The sequence below is a fragment of the Grus americana genome, chromosome 6, assembly GCF_028858705.1.
Source record: "Grus americana isolate bGruAme1 chromosome 6, bGruAme1.mat, whole genome shotgun sequence".
Lineage (NCBI taxonomy): Eukaryota > Metazoa > Chordata > Aves > Gruiformes > Gruidae > Grus > Grus americana.
In genome coordinates, this window is record NC_072857.1 from 37,642,986 (window position 1) to 37,664,921 (window position 21,936).

The 21,936-nt window shown below is 41.6% G+C and overlaps 1 protein-coding gene across 15 annotated transcripts in view; it reads right to left on the reverse strand.

The window, feature by feature from the left end:
• Nucleotides 1-21,526, reverse strand: part of KANSL1L (KAT8 regulatory NSL complex subunit 1 like) — a 67,446-nt gene extending 45,920 nt beyond the window's left edge. For 8 of the 15 annotated variants that reach the window (XR_008577798.1, XR_008577801.1, XR_008577803.1 and 5 more), the window contains exons 1-3: nucleotides 18,022-18,081; nucleotides 17,069-17,268; nucleotides 13,194-14,311 (exon numbers count right to left, since the gene is read on the reverse strand). Coding sequence is in view for 8 of the 15 variants with exons in the window: in XM_054830956.1 (XP_054686931.1) it covers nucleotides 13,194-14,281 (1,088 nt within the window). In the remaining 7 variants the exon portion in view is untranslated. Of the gene's footprint in view, nucleotides 1-13,193; nucleotides 14,312-17,068; nucleotides 17,269-18,021; nucleotides 18,082-19,668; nucleotides 21,103-21,400 lie in introns of those variants that run through there. The other 7 variants (XR_008577799.1, XM_054830954.1, XM_054830958.1 and 4 more) reach the window with 6 other exon arrangements.
• Between the last annotated feature and the right edge of the window lie 410 nt (nucleotides 21,527-21,936).

Consider the following 21,936-nt stretch of genomic DNA (forward strand, 5'->3'; position numbering starts at 1 on the left):
TGAGCTATCCTCAAACAAACCAAGGAGGAGGAGAGAGAAATGAGAAAAACAGAAAGTGCCCACACAGCTGGGAAACAAACAGCAGAATGGAAAGGGCCAGAGCTGGTCATATATCACATACACTGTAGGAAACCAGCAGGGCAGTAAGGGAATCCATAATCAATACCAAACCACAGCAGATAACAGAAGATCAGGTAAATATTGTAAACCTTAAGACAAACAAATCCTATCCTCTGTATATTACTGTGTTACATATAAAAAATATCCTCTGCAAAGTTCCATCACAAGTTGTTTTTCAAAAAATGTGTTTGCAGGTTTTTTTCTTAAACACAATATTAAATCTTGAATTATTTGCATTCACTGTTAAATATATTATGTATATTTTTGCTTCATTCTAAAATACTATGCAAGTATTTCTTAAGGCTTTAAAGTGTATTTATATAATTAAACTTAACAGCATTTAATTACACTGTAATAATGATGTCCTTAGGCTCCTCTGTAAGGAGGAGTTTCCACCGAACTAAGCACAAACATTTTAAGCTCAGGCCAAAGGAAGCAATTTTAGCTCCTCTCTCCTGCCAGCCCAGGCTGCCCCGTGCCCAGCGCCTGCACAAGCACTTTGGCAGCTACATGGTGACACGGATTAGAGAGTCGCTCATGGTTAATTTTAACTTTGGAGGCAGGGTGAATGAAGCAAGTTGAAGTCTAGATCCCTTTCCCAGTTTTGATGTCTTGCAGACAGACACAAACTTTTGTACTGCCACAAGGGAAGGGGCAGGAAGCACAGGGCAAGGCAGCGAGTGCAAGCTCACACTTACAGGGCAGGAGGCGAGAACACTGCTAAATGCTGTTCCCATCTCTGTCACTCATATTTCTTTGATCTTGCATTATTTATTTACCTTTGCCTCTAACTCTATTTCTCCACAAATTATTTAGTAAACCCTGTAACTGCTCAGAAGACAACAAAAATCCTTATAAGCCATCCTGACACTCCTAAAGTGAGCTGTTTGCATGCAAAGTATTATGGTAACTCAAGTGACAAATGATAACAACCCATTATTACAATTAAAAAACCCCTCAAATAAATCAAATCGGTAAATCTGTTCCTGGGGTGTTAAAGGGTACAGCATAACAGTCACTCAAGTCAAGAAATGAGGCAACAAGAATTTTTACGGCATTTTTTGATGAGTAGATGACTAACTACTTTTAATGCTACGACAGTCAGGAATGCTGGTGTCCCTCTTTCTTTTGCTTTGTAGATTTAAGTGGAAAGAGACAGCTGTTTCAAGGTGGCACCAGTGAATTCATTAATTCTGCAAATCCAGAGAAGAAAAAAAAACCCCAAACCACAAAGGGTTACAAAAATAGCCAGGCCTGTTACTGAAGAAGGAAGTCAGAGCAGGTGCTAAAGTAGAAGCTCCCGCTCTGGTTCTCTGTTGGGAATGAGACAAGAAAAAAAAAAAAGTTTCTGTCTGTCCTGCTTCCTGCGCGCTCCTTTTGCAAAGCATCTTTACTTGGTTTCCGTGCTTCCGACTCATACATTCTGCACAGGAATTTCACATTTGTTCTTCTGCTAGCAACTCAATATAAACCATGTTACATTTACCAAAGTTTCTAATGCTCGGTACTGTAGTCCAGTGAAATATTAAACTTACATACAAGCTTACTGCTCTTGTGATGACTCTAAATCTACAGATGATTCCCTGCACTCATCCAGGACTATTAGAATTCGAAGAGAACAGAGCAATACTGATTATGTATGAATAAAACATCTCATTTAAATTTCCCTAGAAAAACATGCTGGGATTACATCAGAGGCAAAATTTGTTTCCATGCGAGATACTGTCTTGCACTTCCCGTCTTGGTTAAACTGCAGGAGGTCAATCCTGCACAACTTGCAAGAGAAGAAAGAAAGAAATGCAGAAGAACAAACAAGCCACAAGGAGCACAGATACAAACGCAGACAAAGTATGATCAAACATATAAGTAGGTAGCAGAGGCTCAGGCTGTGCTGTGTCACCCCAAAGTGCGGGAGAGAGTTCAGCTGGGGAGCAGCTGAATTCAGCACCAGCAGAGGCAGTATAAGCATTTCATCAAAGCTACTTGCTTTTGCTGAGGCCGAAAGGAAAACGAAGAGCACTAAATAATATACTGCTATTATGGTCAGTACTATTGATTGAACTGAAGGAAGTTTTTAGCCATGATCTATGGACCGAATATATGGACGAACCCCTCAGCACTCTCACCTTCCCCAAAAGAGAACTGAGAGCAAACCATGCTTTTATGTAACCAAACCAACATCAGAGAACGCAACAGGACTATGAGAAGCATTTTCTTCCACCAGTGCCGCCATTATGTTGCAGATGAGATTTATGTTTTCCCAATAGCTCAGATCAGTCTCTCCCAAAAAACAAAACCAGGCAACCTGAGTGCAAAGGGGAACTGCTAACCAAGATAAAATTGCTGTGCTAGACACACACTGTTGTATGGGTTTTGTGTATGGGTTTTCTTTATTTGTTGTTGTTTACAGGGGAGGGGAAGGGGTGGAATTTAAATCTTTTAGGCATATTTTATTTTTATAAGCAAACAAAACAAGAAGCCCGAAAACCAGTTCATAAATAATGAAGGAGAAGCACAGTGGTGTTTAAAATGCACAAAAAATACAGAACCTGGGAATGATAGTAAGTATACAGTACGGTTGATTCAAGTAGGTATGATGAGCACAAGAAAGTGTTTTGAGCATGCAGCCCTGTGCCCAAGGCAAGATTCTCCACAAGTATCTTATATCTTGAAAATTAAAAGGAAACTGAGACCTTCCAGCTTCGTAAATCCACAGTAAAAACAAGTAACTTGCCCCTACCATGACATGCCTGCAGGGACAATGACAGGATGCTTCCTACTGAACAGGAAAGGAGGATGCTTGCAACATCAAAACTCCAAAACGCAGGTTTGCCAACCCAAAACAGTCTCCTTCCAAAAGGTTTGTTTCAAAGAACGCTGTTTTCAAGTTACAACATTCTTAAACACGAATAAGCCAGAGAGACGGGCACCCACATAGTGTGGGTGGGAAAAGCTTCTCCAATTCAAAAATTATGCATTAAACATAAGAACGGCAGTTGTTCCTGACATCCCCTCGCACTTATGTTTCCACTCAGTTTCCTAATACGGTGAATTTTGCTCTTTATGCCAGGCCAGGTCCCCCTTCAGTTTAACCTACTTTGTTCTGGCATCCAGTTTTCAGATGATTTAGTCCTAAAGCAACCCCATGATCCTGACCTCAGCCATCCCTGCTGGTTCACCCCCTCCTCTCACTGGGAGGCCTATTACCAATCATACAACAGTGAAGTATTTGGGAGCACAAAGCAGCTCATAAACTACACACTGATTACCCTCAGGATAAAGAGCTAATCACCTTCCTTGGTGGGAGTCACTGAAAACAGCAGCAGCAGCAGTTTATCATTTTGATGAAGGACTCAACTCCAGAAACTAAAAAGCAAAATATCACAATGTTCTCCAGATCTTTAAATCCCATCCAGACATCATATGACTCATGATGAAATTCATGAGACTTAACACACTGGAAAAAAATCATACATCCTCCAATTCTCTTGGGAAGCTCACTCAGTTGTACAAAAATGCAAAATAGTTCATATTCACCACATGGCACTCTATCACAAATGCTTAACAGCACACTAGTATGTTTGGGGTCCCCCAGGACCAGAGCTGCAAACCTGTGAACTTCCTGAGCTGCCCCTAATTTTACACCAGCATTACAGTCAGTTTTCCTGTGACTACACACGGCAATGCTCAAAAAGCATCAAGCATTTTCCTGCAAGCCACTGAGGTAAGCACAGGGCTTCTGATACCTTCTGTCCACACGTTGGTGAAATTCAGCATATCCATTTTTCTCCTGTCTGCAGGCCCTGACAGTAAATAAGAGATTACCTATGAAAACTAGGAGACAGTATCATATAAAACATTTACATTAGGTGAATTCAGATATGTAGTGCATGCATTTTAGATAATCTTATCTAGGTTTTATTCATGAGATAAAAACACCCACTCCCAATAAAAACTTCCAACACTTGTAATAGCTGAACAAACATGTCCAACTATGAAATGACCCGTAAAAGCTTTCTCAAGGACTAATTCTTCCAGCACACCTACTTAATGTTTGTTTTCGGAACAAACTCACTTCAGTTGCTGTTGAAGTATTAATTCCCCTGGACCAGTTAACTGTTAAACCGTTAATAACCACATAATTGAAAAAACAGCGAGTGCTGTTTTATGAACTCAATCTCTTCTATGCATTCCAGAGTGCAAACAAGATTAAAACAAACTGCAACAAATATCGTCCTCTGGTATCATATCTGATCAACGCTAAACACCAAAGCACTATTTACTCTGACAGTTCACTATCAGCCTTTGCTCAGATCATCCAGGAGCACTCGCCACAGACTGACTGCAGAGAGCAATATGCCGCTGTTTTGTGACAACCAGCACCAAACCAAGCTATGCCCCAGAAAAAAAATAAAATAAAATCAGTCAACGAAGGAAAGCTCTCTGCTACTCAAAATTATACTGCAATCTCTGCAAAGATCTGCAATCAGGTCATTCTTCTGGACCCTCTGGGGTTGGTATCTTCTTTGGTGTTTAAAAGAAATTTTTACCTGGCAGAGATTTTCCGCTGAAAAGCTACACGGCTTCAGAACAGATGGGTTACAGTTCTCCCTATCATCTACAGACATCAGCAACTGCTTATCACAACAATTTCTGGCACCTACGCCTGGTCCCACCATCTCTGACGTACTGGTGCCATTTAATACTTCCAGAATTGCATCAAATAACATACATTGATACTAACACATAATACACATCTTGTCTTCCCAAACCAAAAAAAATTTATCCAGTTCAACATTTCTGCTAAGGCATGAGGCCTGAGGAATTTATGCAGTAACACCTGAAATTATCAACCATAGCTGTGATTTTCCCTTGAAAAGAAAATTGATGGCACAGAACTAGAGTAAGGAAAATAATTAAGTAGCAACAGAGTAAGATTTTTACATTTTCCACAAATAAGTTTAGAAGGGACAGTGGGAAAGGCAGAAGGGGAAAAATCAACATTCAGGAAAAAAAGGCTGTAGAAGACAAAATATAAAAAGGGAAAGTCTCTGCGCTTGGATACCCTAGCAAAGGAGAAATTTCCTAAGAATTTCACACTGGAGCTCTATATGCTCCCTCATGTGAAAAATCACATCTTCCAAACCGATGAGATGCCACAGCCAGGGCTTCCCAGCTACAGGGTTCCTGCAAAGAATCACGCTATTACTACACGTTTTACATTAGAAACTGAATTTTTGCACTTGCACTGAATTGTTAACTCAATTTATGGCTCAACAAAAGAAATTAAAAATTCAGCTTCTTAAAGCAGTGTTGTCTCTCACAGTGCTGAACTTTTCCAATGGCTGACTTCACAACCTGGTAGGTGCTTTTCATCTTCAATTCTGTTTATATAATTCTTTACAGTTATTAATGATAAAAGACCAAATTGGTTGGTGGAGGTGGTGGTCAGTTGGAGTATTAACTGCCCAAGAAGTAATAACCTTCAAAAGGTAAACAACCAGCACCATATCCTCTTTTAATAAAATAAATATACTGCAAAATGCATATCTGCTAATGCCTTTTGTTAAATATATCTTAAAATGAATTTTCAAGATTCCATTGGCTCCCTCAGCACACCAGCTTCTTCCACTAAACCTCAGCATGCTGTAGATCAGACCAATGTGGAGCAGAGAAGCAGGTAGTACTAACACACAAAGAAAAAAAACTTCAGGAACACCAGGGCTGCCTGGAAACAAGCTTCTTTTCTTGCCTTTGAAATGGCACAACATCAATAGACTAACAACAAATCACCACAAACACAGGCCTAAAAATTCTCTGTAGGTATTACACAACTGCCCTTGAAAAAGAAGTCAAGAAAGTATGTCTGGATCCTATGCTCAACATAAGACACCGCTTACAACATATTCCTTTAAAGATACGTACAAATGGAACATTATTACAGCATACAAGCAGCATATCAATGCTGTTCAGCCACTGAAGTTGGTCCCAAAATCTGCAAGTATTCTTACAAGGAATAGGTGGGTATGGTATTCACATAACATCTAACTCCAGCTTATAGCTAATTTCATTCCAGCTGTATATAGTATCAGATTTCAATGCAAAAACAGATACAAATCTTTTTTTTTTTTTTTTTGAGACTTTTTGGATAGACAACTAACAGTTGATCCAGAACTTGCATGCCAGATGCAGTGGAAACCATCCGTAGGTTTTTGGTAGCAGTGGGACTGCAGTCCTGCAGAACAGGGAAAAACTGCACAGGCAGCCACTGAGAGGAGACTCAGGAGGGGCTGTGGCTGCTGGGGAAGACCACAGCAGAGCAAAGGTATCACCACACATTGACCTCCACCTCCTGCCGCCCCTCGCCTCACCTAAGGGAACGTGCCTTGCTCTAAGGTGGTGTGAGCAGTACACCCACTGCATGTGGGGGAGTTGCTGCAGGGAGTGGGGTAACAGGAAAGCTGGAAGGACCCCAGAGTGCTCCTCCAGGTGGGAGGGCTGCCCCGACAGGGACCACAGCACCTGCCCTGGGGTCATGGGACACCCCGGTACACCAGAAACCAAGTCCTTTGGGCACTCCACAGTTGCTGTAAGCACGCTGTGATTAAGTAAGAGAGGAGTAACCAAACAGTACTTGGCTGTCTGCTTTGCAGGGCAGGGATGGAGTTTGTCATGATGTTAAATCCTACTGTCCGGTCTGCAGGGGCAAGGGGTGGAGAGTGTATGAACGTAGGTTCAAACAGTTGCAACCTTCTTGGTTTGGGTGTTGTGCAGGAGCTTGGGGTGGAGTTTCACTGAGTTTTATTGCTTCCCAGTCTACCCCCATGGGCTGGGTGGAAGGGGAGTTCATAATGCACATATATTCAAACATGGACATGCAGGTTTATTTTTTTTTTCCCAATAACAGAATCAGTAATTAAAAGTTTGCAAATTGAAAATTAAATTGATTTAAATTCCCCAACAGAAAATTTTTTTCTCACGCACAAGAGCTATGTAAAATGTCTGGATGAAAATAAAATCATTTACAGCTATTTCAGTTTCAATAAAAAAAGAGCACAGGTCAATATATTTAAATCCAACATCTAAAGTTACATTCCTAACCCATATTTAGCAGTATGAATGAAACCCTGTTACAGGAGAGCATTCCTATTTTGGGAAGTCTTTATGCACACTTTTTATTTCATGTGAAAAGGAAAGCATTTAAATGATTTCCTGTATCAGGGGCCCACGTACACTGATTTTTCAAAGGCACTGGATGTATCCCTTTGAAGTAGATTCTCATGAAATCAATGTTATCTATAAAATGAAATAATGCTGCCCTCACTTTACAAGATGTTAGAAAGACTCTTCATTGTTGTTTGTAAACCGATCTTTTTATTAAAACAAACACATTTCATGGCTTAGCAAAAGAAAAAAGCTAGCTATAAACCACTGATTAATCAGCAGTCGACATCAAGCACCAAACTCTTCTTGTCTACCATTTAATTAAGCATGTGAGGTTATCATGTATACACATGTGTCTGATTATTAGATTTTCTATTCTACTATACTATGTTGACTGTGTATTAAACTGTCACAGAGAGGAGTTATGCCAAGTTTTTATTTATTATGCATTCAACACCTAACTCAAAAGCTTTGACATTCCCAGCTCTGAGATTCCCTTGCAGGTTACAACTTGTCAAACCTTCTGCCTTTCATTAAAAGCTTTCAGTCTGCCTTCAGCAGCTGCAAAAATATTAATGTAATTACAGGTTAGGAATCAGGATCCTCACTCACAAGCACATTACTCAGGTGTTGTGAGAAGGAAGGCTTGTTCAAAAGCAAGTTATTATTGCTGCACATGAGATCTCTAAAGAAAAACAGTAAATGCATGTGGGACCCTAAAAAAGTTGTAAATCCATCTTCTGGAAATCCAACCAAGTGAGGCTGAATGTATTCTGAAATAATACATGTATCCCTAGAGTGAAAACAGAAGGTAATATAAAGCCATCTCTTCTTTCATGCCCTGGTAACAATTCTCCTCCCACGTGCTAGTGACAGGAGCCAAGAATTGAGAGAATGGAATTCATGAAAAAGTAATGTATAAAACATTTCAAAATCAGCATATTATTAGCACCTATGAATTTATACTTATTCAAAAGTCCTTATATTAATCTTCTATGCAAATAAGACATTTCCTGGACTTGTAAACTAAAAAGATCTTAAAAACTGGAAACAATTGGGGTTTTGTGCTTAAGTAAAATGGAGAGCAGTATTTAGTCCTGGCAGACTCTCCTCCTCCCCTTCCCAAAACCAGAATTCAGTTCTCACATCAGGTATGAAGAAAAATTACAGCTCAGAGTGGAAAATTAGGACCTGACCTTGCAAAACCAAACAGCTTCCACTTTTAACGTGGCTCAAAGACATGCAATAAACCCCAGCCTTTAAGCAGTGTCTTCTATAGTGAGGCCTGCAGAACTGCATTGATGTTGCTCAAATAGCCATGAGAAAAAAATGCTAGGAAAAATGGAAAATAACCTAGAACAAACAGATTATATCTGGAGATACTAGTCATAATATTTTCTTCCTTCCTGTATTCCCTCCGCCTTGCTGCTCCGCTCCTCACCAAGTATATGTACTAAAAGCAGATTTCCCATCTTTTCTCTTTCCAACTAGCAATCTAAGGGGGGGGGGGGGGGGAGAGAAAGATTTACTATCTCTGCACATTCATTATAAAAGTTTCCAGGCACAATAAACCCTGTGGGCATGGAAAAATGTAACAGTGCTTCTTCATCAGGCTTGAGGTTGCTAGAGGATAATCAGTAAAACATGTCTTTCAAAAATCAGAGGAAAAGCATGAAAACATTTCAGAAGAAAAAAATCCCACCAAATGATGCAAAAGGACTGTATTCAGATGGGGGAAGGAGGACTGGGGAAACAGGACACAGGACTTTTCATGAGTAGACAGAGCTACTTATTTTGCAGAAAAATCTACTGTAAGCAGCTTTTCTCTCTAATCAATTAGGTACATGTATTACTATTTGATGGAGTGAGCAGCTGTGCCTCTGAAGAACCCCATTGATGTATTTTTTGCTTGTGGAAGATCATACACGTAGTGCATGTAGAAGAAAAACTCTGTACCCTGCAACTTTACAGGTTTCCCAAATAACCACCTCAGCATCAGACTACTTTGTGGTACACTGTAAACAACCGGAACTTCTAACCACATCAGGAATACACACAAAATACATTAATAAGGATGTGGAGTTGGCCTGGAAGGATACAATGCATAGCTCCCAGAGCAAAGCTGTGTTGTTGAAAAAACTTCGAGCTCACATCCGCCCTCAATTCACCTTGTCTGAAATCTCTGACCATTTCTATGGATAATCTTCCATCTTCATGAACCACAAAGATGATCAACAAGTTCCAAGTAAACTCTGCTGGTGAAGTGTTGTCTATGTTGATGTTAGTTGTGAATTCCTGAAGGAATTAGAGTCAGCTTTGTGATGCCCTCCATCCACTTAGGTTGCAAATGCCTAACAGGGAGCTAGCAAATAGCACCTAACACTTGCCTTTGAGAAAACAGAGAGAAGTACTACTATATCCCCTGTGTCGTGTCTTGGGAATTTCCTACACCCAAAGGCTGGAACAGTACTAGAATACACTACAAACTACTGATAGAAATTTGGTGCTTTGTCTAAGAAATCTTCCATGAAAACTGGCAGGTTAAAGACATTCATGAGCTGATGCTAGCAGCAAAATGACAAAATCCCTGAAAAGAGCCAGCTGCTTTTTCATATTTCTTTTTAGCAAATACTCAAAGGACTAAATGTGCTTTGATGAAGCTCTTGAAATGGGATGAGGCTTTCCAATTACTCTAAAACTAGGGAAGTTCAACAAGTACTGTGAATTGTCAACTAGAAAAATTGCCTTCACCAGCAGACCAAGGATCTTTCTTGTCTTGAGGACAGCATCTATGTAATGCACAAGGAATGAACGATGGTCTAAATATCTTATAACAACTACCTGCAACTAAATAACAAAGGTATTGAAATAGATGGATAAAGACAATCTTACCTGAGACACAAAGCATTGAGGTATAGCTCAGAAGAGCTTATGTCAGCACTCATTGGGCAAAACTCTTTTCAAGATAATGAGAATGAACAGGTTCAAAATGCTAAAAATAACTCCAGGTTTTTTCCTACCATGAAGAATTGGAGCTGGAATCAACTTCTCCCTCCTGATGGGAAACAGACTGTTCTCAGGTAAACACAGTAACTGCAGGTTCCTCCCGCCTTGAACATTGGATTGACACCTCCTCCCCCCCAAAAAGGATAAAAAGCACTGCAGTCATGACAATGACCAGCCACCAGTGTGATTATACCCTCAAGTTAAATGCAATCAGTATACTGTAATATGGGAAAAATGTTTTGGTTTTGCCTATTCATCACCACACTAATAGAACCTTATAACATCTACAGTTAAGTATTACAAAGAATATCACAGAGGAAGAGTCTTTCCAGGTCAGTAGAAGTCTTCATTATGGAAAATAAGTCACAGGCAAGGAAACAAGTATTGTCTCACCCACGTGATCACATTATTTCTGGAAAGCACTAGAAGTCAATTCCCTAGGAGAGAAAGGCATTTCAAAGAATATAAATCCACTTAGCAGAAATAAAAGTGGATGTTAACTCTATTTGTTTCTTTCGTCCAGGTCAAAGGCAATCCAAAGGGCCTTAAAGTGGTAAAGCTCAGGAAACAGCAAATCTCAGCAGCTGCACTGGTGAATAACCAATTTACCTTTGTCACCTAGAAGAAAAAGTGCAGCCTTTTAGCCACAAAGACAAATCTGGGGAAAGTTGAAGAAATCAAGAAAACCATTCCAAGCTGAAGATAATGATAAATTCAAATAAGAGACAGCCTGTCCTCACTGCAACGTTAATTCAAGCATTGCCTCAGCCTATGCATACAGATGAGTCTTCAGCTTAAATTAGGTAGTACTTTAACTCTGAGCTTGCTGGCCCTGCAGCACAGTTCAAACACGCGTCATTCTCGTGCTGCCATTGCAGCAAGGCCTTAGCTAATGCACACTGCCAACCTCGTCACCGCTGCTGCTTGACTGCTGTTCAGCAGTAAGAACATAAAAAAGGGAGGGAAAAAAACCAACCCACAAATAAAGGGTTGCACTGAGTCAGACTATAGATGATCTACCCAGTCTCCTGCCTCTCAGCAGCGGCCAAGATAACAGTCTTACAACAGAGCAGGCACAGAGGGAGCAGTGCTTCTTCAGAATACTCCCTTGGCTGCAAGCAACAGCAGCTTGGGGATTTCCTGAGCCAAAGGTGGTGTCTTTGTACTTAATAATCCTCTGTGGATTTTTTTGTCAGTGCAACAAAACAAACTGAGTAAGCCTTAAGTGGAAAGATAAGTTAAGGAATTCAAAAGTCCCAAGAAGAAATACAGGTAAAGGATTTGCCAGTCCTTTGCAGAATTAGAAACTTGGCTGTCCCTGGCAAGAAGAAAAAAGAAAGCTCTCACACAGAACTTCAGTCCAAATTTTACATTACATTTATTATTCGAGAATCAAGAGCTTCTCATCAGGGGTTTTTGTTTGGTTTTTTTTTTTTTGGTTCATGTACTCACAAGATAAGTATCCTAGAGGCAGAGCTATTACTAAAAAGTCCAAGCGTATCAGCTAGGAGAAGAATGTGGATTCTCCTATGCTGCGAAGAGCCAAAATCGCTGTTTTTTCATTAAAATATTTCAGAAGGAGAGTCATTGTTTTGCAAACTCAAATACTTCAGGTGATCCTAACTTAACTGGCAAGTCATTATGCTTTGGTTGGACTTTAGTACAGTATTTACCATTCTGACAATATGTAAAGGAAAATGAAAACTAGTTTTTACTTTGCACTTTCTCTCCTCCGTTTTCCAGGCCTACAGAGTTTAACGAAATGCAGCAGCGATTTGATACCACCATGCTATACTGAAGCTTCCCTAACTGAAGCTATAAACACATAACAGGGCACAGCTCTTTTCCAAATTAAAATGAAGCTACCTTCATTTCTTCTGAACATTATGCTTTTCAAGAAATATATGTTTTTAAATATTTATTTTTCCTCAAGCACTAGTGTCACTCTTAATGCTTTCTAGATGCTCTCTAACAGCAGAGTATAAGAAAAAAAAAAACCAACAAACAAACAGTCCTGACTTAAAGTGCTAGAAACATAGGTGCCATAAAGCTCCTACCAAGCTGCTGTATTGTGTGAAGCTCTATTTCTAAAACTTCTTGACTAAAGAGATTGTGTTAATACTGTAGAAAGGTAGGTAAAAAAAAAGAAAAAAATAAGCTGTACCACCATCAGGGAAAAATTTTACTATTTACTTCTCCTACCCGCCACTGATTTCCAAAGCTACAGTAATTTGTACTGACAGAATCCCCGTCAGGTCAAGACAGTATTAGTTAATCATAATTTTCCTCTGGTTCTTCTTGAAAAAGATACCAGCAACAATAAAAACACCACTGCTAGCTTCATTTACAGTAGCACAACAACTTCAGTAAGTAAATTAACATATTTAAAATTATAATTCAAAGAACCAAACTTTTTCAATATACAACTCCCAAGTACTGGATGGCTTGACACCTGCATCAGATGATCATTTTTACTCTTTATCACATCATAGTGGATTTCAAGATCTAACATTGACTAATTCTTAATAACTCCAGAATAAAATTATTTTCATACTGGCCAAAAATATAATTTACAGCACTACTATCGCTACTTGATTTACAGCACCATCTGAGTATTGAATAATTAGCAGTACTAATGTAATGCAAACTGATAGAGCACAGTACAAAATCTGGCTCTCTACAGTCTAGTAAAGTAACTGTTCCTCAAACGCTGTAATTAGGAGAGGTTCTTACTTTCTGTCTGACCCCTGCCAAACCTAGCTCACACAGACAGTCCTGCTGATTTCAGGAGGACTATCTCTTGAGTGAGGTTACTCACACAAGAAGGAATCTGCAGGCCTAGACCCTTCCATCTTGATTTATAAGCATGAAGTATATGAGTCTAGCAGGAATTTAACACTTACGCTTCCACAGTTGTTCTTACAGTCTGTTCCTCACCATCTTCATCTGAGCTGCTACACGTTGCATCCGAGTCCAGATCCTTCTCCACGCGAGACAGCAGCCCTCCAGTAGAAAGTGCAAATCCTCGGATTTCACCTGGTGCAACGCTAACTCCGTTCTGTGCATCCGTACTCGAACTACTCTCCAGAGTAGTTGCACTGCTTTCTGGCCAACCTTCAGCGCACCTGAGGGAGCTACTGCTCGAAAATCTAGTTGGCTCATGGAAAACCTTCATTCTTTGTAGCTGATGTTTCACAAAGCATTTCAGCTGCTGATCACAGTGTTTGATAACGTGCTTTGCCAGGAGCATTTGTAAACGTTTCTGAGTTCTTTTGGCGCGACTGATTTCCATTTGTTGCTTAGTGATACACTGGAGTAAGCGAGCATACACCTCCTCTGGGGTGCAGCTCAAAATCCCTTCTGAAGGCCCGTGAAGAATTTGGTGTAATAAATCCCCTTTTATTGTTTCAGTGCAGACTTCCAAAGCCCTACCCAAAAAACCATTCTTCTTGTACCATTTACCATTTAAAAGCTGCATGTCTTCTGCATTACTGGATTCGGTTACATTTGAATCCAAAAGTCTCTGTGTTTCTGCCAAATTTGGAGACGAGGTCTCTGAAAACATTTCCCCTTTGACCTGTTCCTCAGGTTCTGAATGACTAATCTGACCAAATGATGTGTCAGCACCATTATGTAATGAATTTCTCATCTTGGAGCAGTCGGGCTGTCCCGCTTTTGTTTGCTTACCGGTTTTGTTGCTAAATGCAGAATTTGTACTCATTAACAAGACAGACTGATAGCGCTTGGAGGATGGTGGAGAACCAAAATGCTGCACACTGAAGATATCATTCCTGAGGTTGGGGTCAGCAGTGGGGAACCCCAGGACTGAGCAAGTAATCTGTGCGATGGAGTCCTCTTTTATCTTCTCTTCCACTGCTCTGGAATTTTCCATGCACAAAGCTGTATCAGACTCCATAGCTCTAGAGGACAAAGAAGGTGACAAGTGGATACCATGACCTTTTGTTGCTGCCTCTCTGAGGGCTGGTGTCATTATAGCTACGGTAGGTAGTTTACAGCAAACCTGAAAATAACATGGGCCATGTAAATTTTCTCATTTTCATGACACAGTACAAATACAACAACTCTGTCAGATATTTCATTCTTTCAACATTATGCAAAGATTCCATAAAAAAAGGACATAATCTAAAGAACATGGATAGACTACACTCCCTCCCAAATCAAACAAGAACATTCTGTTTTTTCTTTATTTCATTCAGAGGTTGTTCATGTGCAATGAAAGCCTTTACCTCTCAGGGGAGTAAGTGTTCATACCTCATTGCATTTCTGATCCTATCAGTCTGAGAAATAAGACTCACAAAGTTCAAGACTGTCATCTAACCTTGTCCAAACTGAAAAACATGACCATAAGCCATATGACTGGAAGGATGCATTTTAAAATACGTGTGTGAGTGTATGCAATATGAACACACACAGAGATGCAGATCTATGCATTCCCAACCCAGAACTCTGGCTGGATTTTATTTTAATCTGCTCTGGAGTTAAGTTACTTTTTGAGTCGCATTTAGTTTTCATTCAAGTTTTTGGTTTTTTTTTTTTTTTATACTTAAATGAGTCAACACCAACAGTATCACAGAAGTGGGAGTTATACAGCTACCCATTACAAGTTCAGCAAAGCAGAACATCTACCATATGATGAAACACTCTGAAATAAACTCAGAGGCACTACTGGGAGAAATATATTTTATGTAAATCTATATAAAGCAAACATTTGATTAATTATTTTCTCACAAATACACTTTAGAAACCAATCACCAAGGCTAATGCTTTAAAAACAAGGAACTGTTAAGTTCTAAATGTTTCCTAAAAAGTCCTTCCCGTGCCTTTGTATCCAGTTGTGCTTTATTCATCAGACACTGCCTGCATAATATGAACACAATATTCTTTGATAACAATGTGAAGAAACAGCTTTCCTTTACCAACCCTTTTGCCTGCGGCTTGCCATAGCTTCGACGAAGGGTTCCCAAACTTTGGGATCAAAAGACCAGGGTCAACCTTCACTGCTGCTTCTCAGCAGCTATCCTGCCATGTCATATTGTAACTACCCCACAGCCTACAGAGCAGGAATCACTGCCTTATGCTGTACTTTCAGCTTTGTTTAGGAGACGGTTAAATAAACCCAAAGAAAGATTTAATTGAATGTGGCCTGAAGAAGCCTAAAAGGTAAGCTACTGTCAGTTCTTCATTAAGAAGCTAGAGACAAAACCAGAAAGAATATGAGAGTAGTGACAAAAGTGAGTGCAACACAGTAATTCCACAGTAAATTCTCTGTTTAGCCGGTATACTAGTTGAGCAGCATTTCCATTGCCCTCCTTTTAATGTCTTCTGTTTCTTTGATCTCCACAGCAACTGCCTAGCTCAGCAATTTTCAATGCACAGATCCCATAAGGGGTCAATGATTCTGAGACTGCCACGTATGGATCTTAAGAAAAGTAAACTCCTTGTCTGAAGCCTTAGCTTGTTTGTAACTACAGGTTTTACACCGAAGGGGCAAACTTTAAAGGTAGATGTGGAAACCTAAGTAGTTGAGAAGTACCAGTCAATACTTTCTCCTTAACCGTCAAAACACGAAGAAGAACATAAAGAGCCACATACTCCAGAACTGCCTTAACACACTCTGTATGCTCTATTCACTCTTCATCGGACCGCGCATGCTTAAACCACCTCTGTACATCATCTACTCAGCATCACAAGGACCAGGTTTGGTGGTCCTAATGCTGATGATACTATTAAAAATCATTATAAATTATACTATTAAAATTCCCAGGATTTTAACCTTTATCAATAAGTCAGTAACTTCAGACTATAGAGGAATTCAGCACAAAGTCCTCTCTGGTGGACAGCTGTTCAGTAAGAGCCCCATTACTGGGATCGGACAGGGAAAGGCACTGATCAGAGCTGGAGCCCCAAAGTGCTCTGGTGACTCAGCAATGCTCTCAGCATCTCGTGGCTTTGTGTCTTTCCACTCTTGTAAGAGTTAGCAGGCACAAGAATTTGTAAATCCAAAGGAGTATGGATTCAGATACCTATCCCTGCCACCCCTCAGCATATGGCAAAGTGATTTAGCATGGCTAAAACATAAGGGGGAGAGAACTGAAGCCCACACTTTCTCTGTGGGGTTACTACGAACTCAAGGAATCCCCATGTTAGATCCGTCCCTGGGAACTCCAAGAAGCTCTCTCAGAAGAACACTGTCAGCCTGATATCTATGTAAACTGAGCAATGAGTTTGTAACTGTTCCAACTTTACCATCTACCTTCCTAAGCCCGAGTGGTTTAACAGTCATAGACTGCTACTCCTGAAAGCCAGGAAATGTCCACACACAGTGGAGCTACTGCTCAAGCAAACAAGAAGTTTGGAGATGTGCATCTCATACCTATATGAAGATGAAGGCTATTCAAAAAACTGGCAGCACAAAATTTTCAGAGTGCTGTATTTTAACTTGATCATATTCCCTCAAATACTACATACCCTTCTGGTACAGTTTCAAATTTCTGAAATTGCAATGAATACCATTAGCAAATTATTTTAAGGGTTTGGTGGGGTTTTTTTTTTAGTTTGGGGGGACTTCCCCCCTCCTCTTTTAGGGAAAAGAGGGGAAGAAATCAAAGTCCCCTCAAATTGAACCACAAACATTAAACTAAAGAGCACCGACAAATGACTAATTAGGAGTTCCTGACAGAAGACACTTTAATTGCAATATAGCAAAAAAAATAAAGAAAAAATTTTTAATAGAGAAATCGCTCAATTAACCCCTTACCCAGCAACTTGCAAACTTCACACAATGTCTCTACCCTGAAGACAGTCGTATGAGACACTTCAGGTGTGTTCCTCTCATTTCAATGACATCAAAAAGACTTTATAAAAGCTGGTACCATCCCAGTCTCCAGTTCTTGGCATTTCTCCAAGAAGTTCACGCGCACACAAAGTCATTGGTATATGAGCAAAACAAATTATCAGCTGCAAAAAAGTTAAAGACAAATTTTAGTACAAGTACTTGGCTCAATGAGAACTGTGCAATTTTCATTTTGACACATTTTTATTTCATTTTGGCAGCAAGCAGCAAAAATAATTTCACTCCACCCTCATTGAAAGTGACTTTCCAGAGCCAAACGTATTATCTTTGGCGGGGGGGGGGGGGGGGGGGGGGGGGGAGTGCAGAGGGAGGGAAGACAAGTACTGCAACATGGTTTTCAGGAAGAGTCCGTATTTTTATTCTGGGAAAAGCTTTTCTGTCATAGGTAAATCATTTCAAGGATTTTTTCCATTGTGTACTACTTGAGATTTCAAAACCAGAACAGCTGAAACGCTACTAAACTGGCAAACAGTTTGCTTTTCATCTGCTGAATACACACTAACTTGAAAGAATAAAAAGTATTATAAAAAGAAAAGCTGACATAAAATAAGTACCAGGGAAGGGAAGAAAAAAGTACCAGACACACACAGTACAGCAACTGATGTTTAAAGTGACTTTATGCTTATCCTCCCTTAATGCCTTAATTAGCCAGCAGGATATAGCTGGGAATTGCAGTTCACCACAGCCCCAGCGCTCCCCCGACCCGCACCCTGCTCCCTTCTCTCGCCACAGCTATGGGTCCCTAATCCCCCAATGACCCCTGCTCTCCTACCACTCCTCTCCCCCCATGATACCTCTGCTTATTTCTTAGTCCTTACTCGACATTTCCATGTTATACCCTTCTCTAGTAGGCTTACCTCAATGGAATTTGTCTAAATCCTGAAATTAGTGTCTTCGTGTTGGTAATTAGCAGCACCCTATTTAAAAAAAACCAAACACACAACAACCCCCAAAACCAAAAAACACCCACCCCCCAAAAAAACCCAACCACAAACCAGCCTGTGTACAGGGTGGCATTCCCTTCCCAGCTTTTGTTTATAGTCCTTTCACTTTTTGACTCTTCCCCTCCCTTGCATAACACTATCACTTTTGTTACACAACACTGCAGACAATGTTTTGGGGGATTTTTGCTGGGGGGGGGGGGATTGCTTTGGTGTTTAGTGGTTTCTTCTTTCTGATCTTTTAGCTGTTCTATGACAATAAAACTCCATTTGCACCAGGGTTTGTAAGGCTCCTCTGTACCAGCCTTCCCTCCTTGTAAATTGAGTCGCCTTTCTCATCCCAAACACCTGAAACTTCCTTGTTAATAACAAAATTCCTGGAGACCAGGAGAAGATTTTTACATTTACTTTTTGTTTGGCTTTCAAACTCAGGGGCCTACTTTGCCTATAAATAACATTTCAAACTAGTACAGCTAAGTTGTTTCAAATTTATTCATAGATTAACAGTGTTTCAGATAAGCCAACTTCTAATGTTTATTCCTTGTCTAGAAGGCATTTCAAAAGCAAAGTCACTGGCAGCAGACAGCATCTGGTGAAACACCCAAAATTAAGCTCAGCAATAATGTTCAAAAATACTGTATTTCAAACTGACAAGAGCTGCTTTAAGAAAACCTGCAGGAGAGATGGCAGCTACACAAGTGAGATTGATCTGCCTACAACACAACTGACAAAACCTGGTTTCCTACAGCTTTGTGATGTTTGCCCTGTAATCCCTAGCTCCTCTTGGAGAGCCTTCCTGATAATCACTGGACAAAAATGAAGCAGTGCTCTGGCAGACAGGCACTACCACGGCACAGCCAGGACCGAGAACCACTGCCGAGCTGAGCACGCAGGAGCTGACTGGCTGGCTTCTCCGAGCCTTGCCTGGTGGGAGGCATCCATTTGGGTATACTTTATCTACCTCTCCCAATTTTCACAAAATGTACAGGATCATAATCATTTCTAAGAATAGAGAGAACAGCATAATCTGCATTTTCTCACAGAACAGTTTGCAGCAATGACCACAAAAAAGATTATGGCCCCACTGGGTATGTCCTGGTTAGCAGTATGAAAGAAAAAGGAGAGAAGTCCATATTTAACACACCTGGGATTAGCCTTTAAGGGGGAAAAAAAAAAAAATCACCTCAGTAGGCAGCTTTTGTTTTCAGTTCAAAAGCAGCCCAGTTACTCACGACAAGTATTTAAGCATTTTAGTATTTTGTTCTATTAATAGATTGGAAAAAAACCCAACCAAACAGGATTATGTGGGGAGTCTCAGCTTTCAGCAGCACTCACTGTGCAGGCAGCGCTATATAGATAAAACTGCAAACTCCAGCGTTTTGCACTCCCTAGAAGATATAAGCATAAATTCTTCCTCTTTGGGGAAAAAAAAAAAAAACCACCAAAAAAACCCCAAAACACACGCACACCTAAAAAGTATCTCTCTTTGAACAGTAAGAGAACTCAATTTAAGACAGACCACCCAAACAGTTTTAATCATAAAAAACATCAAAAAGGACATACTTCAAGTGGAATTCATTAGTATTCATTTATGATAAAATCCATGACTCATTAAAATCTCTGAACAGGGTTGTTTTTCCTCCTTGTTCATAACTGCTTCTGAATAGAGAATCATATATTATTTCAAGTTTATTACCATGCCATCAACTAATTCCTCTTCAGTCTATATCATGTATTTGTAGCGTAACATCTGAAGTTGTTTTTAACATATGCTAAAATTAAACATTTTTTGTAGTACATGACAGGTGCCTCTGTAAGTACATTGTACATATGTCTCTAATATAAATATTTGTAATACTTTTACACTGTAAGGTCCATATCAGCATTTCAGTTATCCTTTTGAAATTCAGTCTTTGAAGAGAGTGCCATAAAACCTGGTCTTAAACAAGACCCATTCAGCTCGTAGACACTAATTAAGATGACTGGAATTTAAACTCTCCAAAACATTTACAGGATTTCACAACGCGGACCAGTAAGGAAGGAGAGTCCTAAGGCACACAGACCAGCTTTCTGAGTTGGTACACCTACTAGCATTATAACCATGCTTTATCCAGTTCAATTTTTAATATTTCCTTTTTATTAAATTAAGCACAAAGAGGAAATATCTACCCTTAAAGAAAAAGCAGACATTAGTCATTTGGATTTTCTTGGGGTTTTTTTTTTGTTTTAATTAGTTACTTTGGCCCCTATTGCTGAGGAGTATCAAGCACCTCAGCCACCGCTACATTTTATTTTGGGAAATGCTTCAGCATTTTGCAACCAGGGACCTGATGCACAAAGTGGATTAAAAGACTTGCTCGAGACCACACAAAATATCTAAACGAAGGCTGCGGGATGCACCTGGACCCAGGGTGCTGTTCAGAACTTTGCTATCTACTTTATCTGAAGTACTCAGTTTTATGAGTAAGTGGTCTGTAGTTTGGGAAGCCAACTCGGTCAGGGTCACTCGAAAGGAAAGGCATCTGTTCAGCTCGATTATCAGAGGGAAGTTTTAACCCAGGAATTAAAAAAAAAAATACTGAAAACAAAAAATCACACATGAAAATGCAGGCTAAAGCTTTCCGCCCATCTACTGACCCAAACATTAAAAATAAAATAAAAACAACAAGGCAGCACAGCACTACGTTCACAACTCACTAGGCTCACTCCCGCGCTGCTGGGAAGCTAGCGATACCGCGCACCCCGCCGGCGCTGCACAAGCACCCCGCGCCCGCAGATCGCTCGGCACTCCCGGGCAAGGCGGGGCAAGCGGCCAGAAGCCAAGGGCCGGGCCGGGCCAGGCCGGCAGAAAGCGGCGCTCAAACAGCGGGGTGAGAGGACGGGGGGAGAACGCGAGAACCCCCACGGGAGCTACACGGACACCCGGTAAAAGTGAGCAACGTCGGTGGCGCGGCACAGCGCGGCACGGCCCTGCCCGCCGGCTCCCGCCGCGCCACCACCCCACGCGCCCGAGCCGCCCCCTACGGCGTCCAGGTCCCGCCCCCGCCTCAGCCATCCCGGCTCCGCCCCGCGCCCAAACCGTTAGCCCCCCCCGCCCCACCCCCACCCCAGTCTCCTCCTCGCGCATGTGCGCCAGCGCTCGACGGCGCCACCGCCGCTCCCGCCGCGGGAACTAACCGCCGCCCGGCCCCGGTTTCTCCCCCCCTCGCCGTGCCTCAGCGCGACGCTACCCGCTGCCGCGCAGCTGCGGTCGGCCGGCAGCCTCGCCGGCTGCCCCGCGAAGCCCCGCGCTTGCCTTTGCCCGCCGGCTTCTCCACAGCGGCGCTGCCGCCTCCAGCCCGCGCGGCTCGGCTCCCGGCGCAGCTCCCACTGCCGCTGTTGAAGAGTCCGCGCCCAGCTAAAGCGCAGCTCGGCAGGCGGGGCGGGGCCTCCCCGCGCAGGGGGAGGGGCCCGCGCCGCTCAGGGGAGGAGCGCGGCCAATCCGCCGGGCCCGAGGGCGGAGCTCGGCGCGGGGACGGCTGCTTGCCATTGGCCGGGCGCCTGAGGCGGGGACGGCCCTCCTGTCGCGCGCGCGCCTCCGCGGGGCGCGGCGGGAGGAGGCCGGTGGCGCGCGAAGAGGCATTCTCTTCCCCAGCCGGGGCGGTGAGGGGGACGGCACACCCCAGGGCATAAATAATTAAAAAAAACCCCAAAAATCGTTTTTAGCATTTTTGTTGGAGATGATAACTCGGAAATATTTGAAAATATTCACCAGCATTACACTTCCCTCCTCACAACCCGGAGGTAAACATGGGCACAGAGTAAGTGTCCCAGTTCTCCTTCAGGCTTTGA